The sequence below is a fragment of the Cyprinus carpio genome, chromosome A14 (assembly GCF_018340385.1).
Source record: "Cyprinus carpio isolate SPL01 chromosome A14, ASM1834038v1, whole genome shotgun sequence".
In the NCBI taxonomy this organism is placed as follows: Eukaryota; Metazoa; Chordata; class Actinopteri; order Cypriniformes; family Cyprinidae; genus Cyprinus; species Cyprinus carpio.
Window position 1 is genome coordinate 21705550 of NC_056585.1, and position 13015 is coordinate 21718564.

A 13015-nucleotide genomic window follows, 5' to 3' on the forward strand; every position below is an offset into this window, starting at 1 on the left:
TACAAATAAATAACACACGAGCATCTTTACTTTTTCAAAGTAATTGAAGATGCTCGTAGGTGCTATTACGTCAGATATTTTGTGATTGTATGACGACATCTAGTGGTTGCTTGGTATCATGATCAAACGGTTTGAATTTAATGTTGTTTTTGTTGTTGTTAGTTTGATTTTTACCAGTTCTTATGACAGAAAAGCAACATGCTGAATGATTGATTTTATGTTACATTTATTGTATAATGTGTATCTCATAAATCAATGGTTAAAGACAAACCTCTCAAGAGTAAAAATCACTGATATAGCCCCTGAGATTACACCAGGGAAAACAAATTTTAAAATACTCCAAACACATAAATATATGACATTGAGAAGAAATAGTGACACAGAGAAGAAATACTTTGCATCAGACTCCAATGATCATTTGAAATAAATGAGCAAGCATCATTTGCCGTTGAATGGAAATATTTGCTTCTCATACAATTTCTTTACAAAACAGAGGATGTAATCTTGATTAGTGATTCAGATCTGACTAATCTATATTTGTAGATTAAATCTAACTGAAGTCTTTTGACTTACACAAGACATCTGATTTGAGGGCTATAGTAGCATCTTTCTTTTTTATGAGACTATTAGTGTAGAATAATGTCACTCTAAATTGCACTTTTACTATCCCGGAGCAACACTACAGGATCTGCCACCTTCACATACAATTAAACCAGAAGGGTGAGAATTTGACATTGTCAGGCTGAGAAACTACAGACAGATGAAGCAACAGTTCTGACAGCACTTGTAAGTTATTTTTCAAGTCCTGTATCCTGAGGATGGAAGGTATCAGACGTCAAGAGTGCACCTTAGATATGAAATAACACATCAGATGCATCAATCAGTACTTAAATTACTAAAGCAAATTCAAATAAAATCCTATTCTGATCTGAATCCCTTTCATAAGTATATGTCTCTCTGAATCACTCCACTGCGGTCATGCGATCATGAATAATTTGTGGCTCAGCATGACTTTAAATCTCAGTTTATGTATGAACCTTGTTGTGTCTAATCTTTTCTCCAAAAGTCCCAAATTTTCACTGCTTCAAATAAGATAAATCTAAAATCTAAATCGTTTAGGCATAGCCTACTGCATTGAAAACATGGCTGAAAGCAAATCACCCACCTGTTAGTAACTGGTTTTCAATATGGCAAAATGACAGTAATCGTCCGAGCAGTGCACAACAGATCAATTATGAAAAACCTAAAAATAAATTAACAGTGCAGGTGGATGCATGTTAACCCTTGTTGGACTTCCAGACATTAGGAGCTAGACACGTATGAGATGAGGAAAAAAAACAATGGCACTATCACTAGAGTAGTAACAATGTCAGCTTCAAGTCCATTTAAATGTTACATCACATTTAACATTGCAGTTTTAAAATTCCTCAGAATGTGGCACTGAAACAGAAGAAAGGAAAAATAAGGAACACAAATCCGCAGTCCTTAACCAAATATCTGAATCCAGATTAAGGGCCATCACAAGGCACAAGCACACAGAAATAATCCAATACGACTGACACAAAGAGGTTCAGAGAGCTATAATGATCAACCAGATAGCTAAAACCTTCACAACATCTCCCGTAACTGCCGTTTGATTATGAATATTGTACACTACCATTCATATGTTCAGGGTTAAGATTTTTTTCAAATGTTTCTGAAAGGATTTATTTTATAAAAAAATAATAATAATAATAATAGAGTAAAATATTGTTAAAATTGAAAATAACTTCTATATTTTGATATTTTAAAATAGGTGAATTTTTTATATTACTCCAATCTTCAGTGTTACATGATCCTTCAGATATCATTCTAATATGCTGATTTGGTGCTCAAGAAACATTTCTTAGCATTATCAATGTCGAAAACAGTTTATAGATAATTTTTTTTCAGTATTCTTTGATGAATAAAAAGTTAAAAAGAACAGTGTTTAAAATAGAAATCTTTTGTAATATTTATTGTCCCTTTTAATCATTTCAATGCATCTTTGCTAAATAAAAGTGTCCATTTCTTTCAAAAATCTTACTGAGCCCAAACTTTTTAATGGTAGAGTACCTTAGCTAAAGGAATCCCTTCCTCTCTCCTCTCTACTGTCATGCCAGCAAGCTTGCAACACATTTAATACTACGAATGGAACAAGCACAGCTAGCAGCTTTCATTCAGGTAGTGTATTCTGTGCCACTGGTATTGCAATATTAATAGAACTCCTCATCTGTTACTGAGGATAATATTATTTCTGATTCTACTAAAAGTTACGCCTGGAATTGTGGGATTTTGAGGCTGCAGTCAGCATTTTATTCATGCATAATCAATGAGTTCCTATTCAGTCATCAATCTCTTTGGCCAACTGTTTCCCTCTCGGCCATAAATGTGAGCTACACATTTAAACAAAAAAAATCCTGGCCAGGGTCCAGTACTACTGGAAACATCTCAAATTTATGTCAGCAAAACTAGCTGCAACATTTGGCATCCACTCTGATGATGTTTAATGAAGCGAACAGCATGAACCAATAAACAGCTGTTCTGTGTAGAATGAGTCCTTGTCTATTTGGTGCTCGACTCAAGTAAGAATTACTAAAGATTAATTCAATAGCTGTACAGGTCATCTCATTTTTAACCAACCCATATCACAGCTGCCCAATGTGTTATCCAAGCACAAGAGATCTTGTGTATGGATTATGATCAGAAAAAAAGTATCAAATTTTGGCAAGAGCAAACAAATCTCTTGCAGTTGAATTTAAAATGTACATTAAAAAAAAAACAAATCCTGTCTTCCGTGGTGCATGCATGTGATGTGATCAGAGATACGACACATAATGTGTGTCCGTCCTAGCTCTGAGAGAAGTATTCTAGTACGATACGTAGATGACCCAGTCTGTCCTTCAGGGATGTCAGAGACAGAACGGTGGTCTGATAGGCTGGATCTAGCTGCAGCACTGACAGCAGCCACCAGCACCAGGCCGGTCCATTAGCAGATGCCTGCAATGCACAAAAACACATTCATTCTCATTAAGAATTTACTACTAAAATGCTAAAATACTAAAATCGGTGGTTTTGTTAATAAATGCAATATTCTGTGGGCTCTGACCTGAATGTCGTCCTCTTTCTCGGGCATGATGCCGTACTGCCGGGTGATCTGCTCCTGAATGCGGCTGTTCAGACGGTGGTACCACTCCCTCGCCTGCTGATACACGCTGTCATGGAGTAGCTGCAGTAATTCAAGCTCGGCACCTTCAACCTAATCCCAAATGCATGCAAATGTTAGGTGGACAAACGAGTTTTACTGTCACACTCAACTTCAACCAGGGGATAAAATAATGTAATCATAATATGCATGAGTTCGAAAAGAGCTTGAATTTGTTGACTAACAGGCAGTTAATCACAAGCTCCTCTTCCTAATGTCTGCTGAATACACATGCAATTAACACTTATTAACATTAAGTATTTCCTTGACATTCAATTTGCAGTACTAACAAAAGGTTTTGTATTTAATGTCATTATAAGCAATCCATCACAGGCTCAGGCTTGTGATAGCAGTAATAACTCTCTCTCATGAATCTTTAATAGATGTTTTTCATTTAATGCTCAATCATGACTCAATCTTATTTAGGTAGTTAAGACACAGAACCATAGGGAAAATGTAACAGAAAGCCAGACTGCGCAAAAAAGCCACACTGTTGCCTAAAGCATTTCATTAAAGGGATAGTTCACCCAAAAATCTGATGTTTATGTTTATGTTATCTTTGTTTTTTTTTTTATGTTATCTTTATGTTATCTTTGTTTATGTTATCTTTGTTTCTTCGGTAGAACACAAATGAAGATTTTTAACTCAAACCGTTGCAGTCTGTCAGTCATATAATGTAAGTGAATGGGAATCACAGCTTTTGGAGTCAAAAAAACATACACAAACAAAACCAAATTAAACTCGTGACGATACATTGATGTGTAAAGACACGAAACAATCGGTCTGTGCAAGAAACTGAACAGTATTTATATAATTTTTTGTATTTGTTTCATTTTTTTGTCTGAACTGTCCTGAGCACGTTCGCCTCTTCTTCAGCCGGCGTGTGGGTAAGCAGATTTTCATTTTTGGGTGAACTATCCCTTTAATCTATTAATAAACGTTTAAAGTCCGTGTAAAGGCAATTATTAATGTTAGAAATGTATTGCTGAAAACACATTACAAAGGCTGCAAACTATGTAGTACTGAATTGCGAAGTTAAGCCACCTTTCCACTGTCTTCGACATTTGGATACAATTGTCGCATTTCATATGGCAGGAAAAGCTTACTACTACCACAGCTTGCTTTGGAAGAATACTATACTGAGATTTTAGAGGAAGTATGTAAATAGCAGGCCATGCATTAGATAAATTATAGATTGGAAGTGTGCCATCCGGAAACATCTCAGTTAAACGTGCCAGATCTCCATTACGATAGGGACTGTGTGACCTTTAAGACGAGAAGTGCAATTTCATTTACAATCAAAGACTGTATTATAGAAACTTCCTATCATAAACTAATCTTAGTAAGTTAATCTTAAGATAAGTTAAGATCTGGTCAAACAAACTAAAATCATCATGGTTACTAAACAGATTAGATAGAACTCTTGAATTTCAAATGTTTATGTAATAAAGCCCCATGAGCACAATCTAATTTACATTATAGGCAGTGAACCATTGTATAATTTGGTTATACGGATTCGATTTTGAATATTTTGAATGCCATGCAGCCTGACTGTATGTGCCTTAATACTGCTTGCAATAAAGACTTTTTCCAATATAATTTTTCTTGGTCTTAGATCTGAAATTTGAGATATGGCAGTCTGTAACCTCTGACCTTATGGTCCTCCAGGTACTCAATATCAGCAGTGTGGTAGCCATCCCTCTGTCCTCTCCTGAGCACTCGGAAGCGACTTCCTCCCACTGTATCCACATAGGAGCGACCATCAGGAAGCAAATCCAGATCCAAAATATCCAACATGCAGCCATAATCTGCAAAGCTATGACAGGAAATTCTGGGATCAAAAAACTTGAAAGGTATTCCATATTTATTCCATAGATATACACATATATACACTACTAACCCCAAACTTTTGAAAGCTAGTGTATATTTATATATTTATAATTAATAACACAAAATCTGTAAGGATGCAATCTGTAAGGATGCAAGTTAATCTGTAAGGATGCAAGGATGCAAGTTAATATAACCTATTTGTATACCCTTTGCCGTGCTCATAGCTGCACATGCCAAACTTTTTGGTGCCCGTCTCCATACATCGCCGCATCATCAGACGGTAACGAGGCTCAAAGATGTGCAGTGGACATGGGATGCCAGGGTACGCCACCGTGCACACAAAGATCGGGATGTCCTTAGTCAAACTAGAGATAAAAGAGGGCAATTAATAATTTTGCTTTTGCATAACTTTTCCCAGAATCAAACAGTTTCTGGACTGCTAAAACTAGACATTTCAACCATCTCATTTTATCCCATTTCATTGTGAAAAGCAATGCAGATACTGGAGTTCAGCAGCATAGGAATATCAGCTGATAGTAATTTATAACTTGCAATATATAGACAGGACCGCAGTTTTTTGTTATTTCTGAGAGGGCACTCACTTTGAGAGCTCTGCCATCTCCGCCTCATGCACCTGTTTCCTCTCAGCCAACGGCTGGGGGAAGAGGCGGGACATAATCTCATGCAGCAGCACGGTGGGGTTGTACTTTCTGTTTTTGAAATACTGGAATAGGAAGTAATGAGGTGAGACTTCTATGCAACATGATTTGCTCAGTTTTTTTAATGAAAACAATGTGATTGACTTGCATTAGAAGGATTAGACTACTGGGTTTTTGTTTACTCCAAGGCAAAATGTTTCTACATGCTTCTAAATGTTAAAAACATGTAATTATTGTAAAAGTCTGTGTTTTAGTAGTACCTCCTGCAGTGGTTGTTTACAAAGTGGACAGCGTAGATTATGGTCCAGACTTCTCTCAATGCAGTTTTTGCAGAATGTGTGTCCACAGGGTGTCGTCACCGGCTCATAGAATAACCTTTAATTCATTAATCATGACAGGATCAAATATAAGAAGTGAGCAATTACCAAAAAAATCTTTGTATGCACAACTTTTATATAATAAGTGATATACAGTAAGCTCACACAAGTCCTCTGTAATACTAGACTGTTAAAACCCCTGTTAAGACCCCTGTTCATTTCTTGCCTTTTTCCCCCTTATTGAACAACAACATTTCCATACATGATAGCTCCTTGTGGTTTCTTGGTTTAACCGATTTGGGCCTCCATAAACAATGCGAAACATATGCATTTTGAGTTTCTGCTAGTGATTCCTATACAGAAGAATCACTTCCTGCCCTCCAGCTGCATTTCACGCCACAGCAATGACGTAATGTGCAAACAACCTATTGAATTACACCAGTTTAAAGTATCGTGTCTTCAAATAGGCTGTAATCTAGCATTTAAATACCATAGCAAAACTAAAGGAAATAAAAGTGTCTGGTAGCAGGAAACAATGGCAGTGAAGCAGGACACAATATAAATGTCCACTGACCTGATGCAGAGAGGGCACTCAAAATCACTCACGGTCAGAACACTGAGGCAGGACTCTCTGGCCACACTGCACACACCTACAGAATCAAACAAACAAAATCAAGCTTGAATGGATGTCATTTTCAGTGGTTTATCCATTGTATGGTAACAAGAATGCTGGAGTCTATTAATAATAATTATTATTAACTATTTAATAATAATGTAAACGTATAAGCCATTATGTTTACCTGTTACTAATGAACAAAAAACTTACAAAATCCAAAGTGCATGTTCAAATGTGAATGCATTAAATTTGTTCTTTAGTAGTGATTAAGTGATATCTTCACCTCTGTTCTGTTTCTCTTCTCTCTTCATCATCAGTTCCTCATCATCCTCAGCAGTGGGGAGGAAGGACACGGCCTGACATAGGCTCAGGCAGCACTCGCTGCTGGTGCCATGCTTCACTTTAGTTGCATTCTAGGACAGAACAGAAAAGAGCCCGAGAGTAAGCAAAAACTATTCCTAATGATGCTCACCGATGTTACATTTTAAAAGCATAAGTGCTGTATGCACACCTCACCTGCACGGGATCACTTTGACCTGCGGTATTGTTGTGGGAGTAGCGCTGAGCATCTGGACACAAGGGGCTTACAGAGCTGGTGATAGGACAGAGATCTTGCAAGTACTCAGACACAACATGCAGCATCCGTGGAACTTCTTCTGGTACAGCCATGCCCTCTGCTTCTAAGATCTGCAGACGAATCAGTGAGTGTATCTTTGAGACATTTGTTTATGTTTTTCAGCAAAACATGCTCTCTGTATGGATGTTTTGGTATTGAATCACTCAAAATGATTCTAAAAGGTATTCTTCTATCTCCAGAAAATGCTTTGTTCATCATACCGGATTTCTGAAAACTCACCTTCTTAATCTGATTTTTTGCAGGGGCAAAATCAGACTGCTGCTTCAGGCAACGGTAAAACTGGATGAGGGCTTCTGTCCGTCTGCCCATTTCAAGAAGCACGTTCCCTTTACGAAAGAAACCCTACAAAACACAGAATTCATCCACAAATTTTAACAGGTAACCCTATTTACTTGATTAAATATAATATTTAATAAACACAATAGCAAAATCCTCAGGTATAAAGTAAATCTACTGTTTTACATAAAGTTTTCAGCAGTGCTTTATTGTGCCAGTATGTACCAGCTTGGGATCGGTAAGATGTAAAATATGAGTCTCTTATGCAAAAAAAACAGTAATATTATTACAATTTAAAATAACTGTTTTCTATTTGAATATATTTGAATATATAATTTATTCCTTTGATGGTAAAGCCAAATTTTTCAGCATCTTTACTCCAGTCTTCAGTGTCACGTGATCCTTCAGAAATCTGTGAGAATAATGTCAAATCCCACAATGTGCTCTAGCCATACCAACAGATATTGCATAACTGCAAAACTGTCAGTCATTTCCGTAATATTATGCAATGAGAAAGCACAGACATTTTAGAGATCTAGTGCAAGTATGCAGAATAAATGGCAAAAATGAAAAGCAATAACCCTGGATTCAAATGTGAAATTGATACAGATTTTCATAATGTTACCACTACTCCTAAAAAAATGTCTTGTCCGTATATATACTAAATAATCAGCACAGTCAGCAAAGACGGCCCTCACCTCGGTCCAGTTGGGTCGCACACAGCACAGGTCATCCAGGTCACGGAGGGCATCAGAAAAGCGACGGAGGCCCATGCAGGCCTCAGCTCGCCACACTTTCAGACTCACATCTTCAGGGACTGTAGATACATGAAAAGATGGACAGTGTGATCCTCAGTCTTATTTCAGACACAGGCTTTATCTGTTTTGCTCATTTTAAATGTGTATAAACAAAAAGGCCAACTTAAATGCACATTATCACTCTGTGAATAGCAGCACTCTGCAAAAGCATTCCTCCCAACACCTTCAGGGAACACTGTGTATTAGTGCATAGTTAACTTCTGGTTAACATAGTTATTTATTTTCTCCACACTTGAATTGATTTTTAATGATAGCTTATAAACCTGATGTGATTTCCGAGGTTTGGTATATTCTTTTATTTATTTGAACTTATTTTTAAAACGATCTAGTATTTTGAGGGCATAGGAAATTGTTCTTTTATGACATCACTGTGAAAAACCCATTTTCTATCCTTTATTTTTAAGAGTGTGGCATATAACGCTTTAACAAAGACTTTTTAAATTGGTAAAAATGAATGGAAAAAACAATTCCGGGAACCAACACAGCTTTAAAAAAAAAAAAAAAAAAAGTAGGGGAGCACTAATGTACTCTATACCACTTGGATGGCATTACATGACCATCTAATAGCATAATCCAAAAAGAAGAAAAAGAAAATGCCTGATGCATAAAAATCAGATGCAACTGATGTAGTTCACCTGCTACAAAATACACAAAGGAAAAGGTGGATGAGCATGCATTAATCTAAGATTAATCAAACACAACTACAAAGGGATCTGACAACAATGACTGGAAATCCAACGTTTCTATTATATAAAGAGGGGAAAAATGCAAGTTGCATTTACGTCACTTACATGTGCACTTTGACAGATGAAATAACCAGGTTGTTACCAATACAAAACTAGATTATGTCATAGGATCCTTGGTTACACAACAGGCAAATATATGTGGGGCAGATTGCTGAGTGTACAGGAAACAGCCTCTAATTGGATTCAATGAGTTGACAGACATCTCGGTTTGGCCTCGGAGGTTTATGTTACTAGACAGATAATTGCAGTCACTCAGTGGCTGTAAAATGATACGTAATTCACTAAATGGCAAATGGTACTGTTGCTGTTAAGAGTAATGCTATATCTACAAGAGAAGAAACTTACAATATTATCAAACTGTGTTAGCTCATACTGTCACGGGATACATTAATTGCACCCGATTCTCCACAACTACATTTGAGCATCTTACAATATGTTCTATGTCTCCTCTGTGTAGATTTTTTACCTTGGAGGGGTTGTTATTTCACCAATGTGTGCCCTAGAGGTGCTTTCTTAGCCTTATTTACCCTTGGCTTCTGTCTGTTAGTGACATTAACCACTCACAACATGTTTTAACACACTTTTTCTGCTGCTCATTAACCCTTTAGGAGACCTGAGATTATGAAATCACTGTTGCTTTCAACAACCATGGCTCTCCGCTCACTTGTGTGAGAGTAGGTGGATCACAAAGACAATATCGAACAGTCTTCAACAAACCCACGCTGTGTTAAAATGCTGCAATCTAGGGCAAATATTTCAAAGATTTCAAACTCCTGCTGCATATGGCTTTCATTATTTCTACCTACCTGTGTTTACAGGCTGTAAAAGATTGATCTGATTCAAAACATGCATTAAGTATATTCATTACATCATCTCTCTGATGCATTTTCCACAGTGATGACATGAACTCACATGGTTGATATACAATATTACTTATACAGCTACTTATTAAAATGTCATTCAAATCATAATATTTCTGGAGTTTGTCATTACATTGAATGCATTCCTTTTTTTTTTCATTAGTGTGAGGTTCACAAACTCATTGGCCTAGTTTTGCAGAATGAAGTGTGCTGTCAAAAATGTCCTATAAAAGGCAAGTGGCAATTATTATTATGGGTTATAAAAAATATACAAGAAAGGTTATAGTTTGTTTTGATTTAACTTGTTAGTTGCCTTAAAATCTACTGAGCTCCCTATCTAGACAGCACTAACTAGGTAAGTTCCATGTCACCTAGCGCACTTATGCACCAAAAATGCTATTATGCACCAAAATGTGTGTACATTTTAGAGGTGGTATAAATGAAGTGCAATTACAGACACTAACTATACACTAAATAAAAATACTGGAACAAAAAATTGAAACATTTTTCATAAAATACTGATTAATGGTGTATGTCTATTGAAGTGTATTTACACTTTGTCATATGAACAAATCACTACAGTAACTTTTTTTTTCTCTCTCGAGCCAGACAGTGAGTTCAGTGAGTGAAATGTTTTGGTTCATTCAAATGGAATCATTCTTTTGATATTGATTCGTGCTGTAGCTATGTTTTGATTCATAAAAAGAATCGGCTCATACGAGTCATTAGTTCTGTATTTTGACTACCTTCGTGTGCTGTATGTTTGACTCACAAAAAAAACAATCGGCTCATTAGAATGATTCGTTCAACAACATTAGTCGTACTGTATGTTTCGAACGCACGTTTGAGCACCGTGCAAGAACTAAACATAATAAAAATAAAAATCACTCTGTTGCTGTATTCTTTTTGTAAAAATTAACAGAATCGATTATCAGTTTTCAACCTTAGTTTTGAGACACAGCTAAAGTCCGAGCATCTGCATCTGCATGCATAACCGAAACGGGACCCTAAACGTTCCTCGTTGTATATAAACACCAGCGTGGTTGCATAAGGTCAGTTCCCCTGGCGTTTGCATCCTTACCCATTTCGATCCCTTCATCAGCAATACGTAGCGCTTCTGTAAACTCGCTCGTTTTCAGTTTCTCTTGAATGTGGCATTTCATTTTAGTCTCTTCGGGACAACATTTCTCAATGACGCTGAAGAGTAACACGTTGTTTTTTATATTTTTCGCATCTCTCTGTTTTAATCGTTCTTTGCATGTGGGGCATCGCGAGGGCAGGAAGGCTCCCATGCATCTCCTGCAGAAAGAGTGACCGCAGCTCATGGTCACTGGCTCGCACATGAGGAACAGACAGATCGGACACTCCAGCAGATCCATGCTCGACTCTTCACCTGGTGTCACAGCTGATGCCTTTTCTCAAAAGTTACACAGCTCGATCCTTTAGCACGAAAGGTGACATGTTAAAAAAGTTAAACGACATGGGTAGTTGAACAGCTCTGTCCTATCTCATTTCGTGATCGCTGCTTTTATAAGCTTCCAAAGGCCGATGACAATTTCTGCGAAATTGTGCCAAGAGCATGCTTTAGGACTCCCTCTCCAACTGACTTTTATATGTATGACAGTCGATTTGATGCGTATGATTATCCATTGTCAATCATATCTCAGTCTTTGTTGTGAGAGTAACGTTTTCCCTTGTTGTGCATAATGAATTGGTTCGCTCCGCTTCAGTCCGATCAGCGCGACTCCTCCGAACTCCATCAACGCAGTGCAAGGACAAAATAAAAAGCAACCGATGGATCTCTGTTTTAAGCTCGCAAGACCAACATTTTTCTAGTGTAGCATGCAGATTATGCTGGGTTCGCTTCTGACACATTACGTTACATAAATAAAAAAAACACGTGATGCGTTGTGGTGCTTCCCATTGGCTCCGCGCTCCGCGTTCCGCCCTGTTGTGAAACAGCAAACGCCGCGTTTCATAACAGGGAATCTCGCGCACTACTTTAACGACAGACGCCTACGGAGCAAACTGTGCCGTGGAGATATGGGTGTTTAATAATTATGCTAATTATAACGAATTGCTTTCTTGCGTTTCTCTTGTGTATTTCAGCATTTAACGCACGTAGGAAGAAGTTTTGCTTTAGGTATTAAAAAGCATCCTATAGCTTTCCTAGATTCTACATTCGGGGTCACTAATACTACAGCCATAGCCACAAACCACGAGGAATTAGATTGTGTTAATATTAATTAAACATGATACATATTTTTTTCTAGTATTCTTTAACATAAAGTAACCTTAGTTTACTAAAGTTACATAAATCTTAGTACAATTGCTTTGTAGCATGTGCTCACGTATGTTATAGTAAAGATGATTAGTGGCATATTGGTCAGCAAAAAAACTTTACAACAGCTTATTAAGATGACACTGCAAATACAGAGGCTTTGTGAATACTTGCCAAGGATACAAGTATTATTTAGTTCAAATGTTTGTCACCCATTAGACTAAAGTTCACTTACACAAGATTGCATAAGTACAGTAAAGGTTTTATAAGTTTGCATTTCCTCCAACCAATCTGCATCATAGAAATGTGTGACGCTGAGAATGACTAAATAACCTAACAACATCACATGACACAACATTTTTGTAATTATCTATTGTAAGGCTGGGGAACAGGTTATTTACCAGTAGTTTGATGAAATCATTAAGGTTTAAGCTTATTCTTTACATAAAAAAAACCAACTGAGCAGAGGTTAATTATATGACTATATATATATATATATATATATATATATATATATATATATATATACACACACACACACACACACAAGTGGGCGTACGCATCCAACAAGTTTATGAAATCTGGTTGTAAACTGTATTTTACACTTTACAATGTGCCTGTTTTAATTATATGACAAAAATACAGTGAGAGATAGGAAAATGAAAAGACCAGTAGACCTTTATTATTTTAAACACATAGTTCTGCTTCATCGACTGTGTAATCTGGCTTCATTGTTAAACAGTAAAAATGTA

At 36.8% G+C, this 13015-nt stretch overlaps 1 protein-coding gene across 1 annotated transcript; it reads right to left on the minus strand.

The window, feature by feature from the left end:
* Positions 1 to 1963: 1963 nt before the first annotated feature.
* LOC109102264 (LON peptidase N-terminal domain and RING finger protein 1-like) lies at positions 1964 to 11870 on the minus strand. Its single transcript, XM_042770215.1, has 12 exons — positions 11064 to 11870; positions 8257 to 8375; positions 7502 to 7624; positions 7162 to 7332; positions 6929 to 7058; positions 6604 to 6679; positions 5973 to 6087; positions 5656 to 5777; positions 5260 to 5418; positions 4877 to 5039; positions 3128 to 3277; positions 1964 to 3018 (listed from the first exon to the last, which is right to left on the minus strand). Exons 1-12 carry the CDS (start codon positions 11359 to 11361, stop codon positions 2869 to 2871), a joined length of 1776 nt encoding a protein of 591 aa, XP_042626149.1. The 5' UTR covers positions 11362 to 11870; the 3' UTR covers positions 1964 to 2868.
* Positions 11871 to 13015: the final 1145 nt, after the last annotated feature.

Excerpts from the sequence above, each read along its gene's own strand:
- LOC109102264 (XM_042770215.1), bottom strand. The coding sequence starts at position 11,361 with ATGGATCTGCTGGAGTGTCCGATCTGTCTGTTCCTCATGTGCGAGCCA. Across the intron at positions 7,333-7,501 it reads CAAAAAATCAGATTAAGAAG|ATCTTAGAAGCAGAGGGCAT; the intron begins GTGAGTTTTCAG and ends ATTCGTCTGCAG. Across the intron at positions 6,680-6,928 it reads AGAAGAGAAACAGAACAGAG|GTGTGTGCAGTGTGGCCAGA; the intron begins GTGAAGATATCA and ends TTGATTCTGTAG.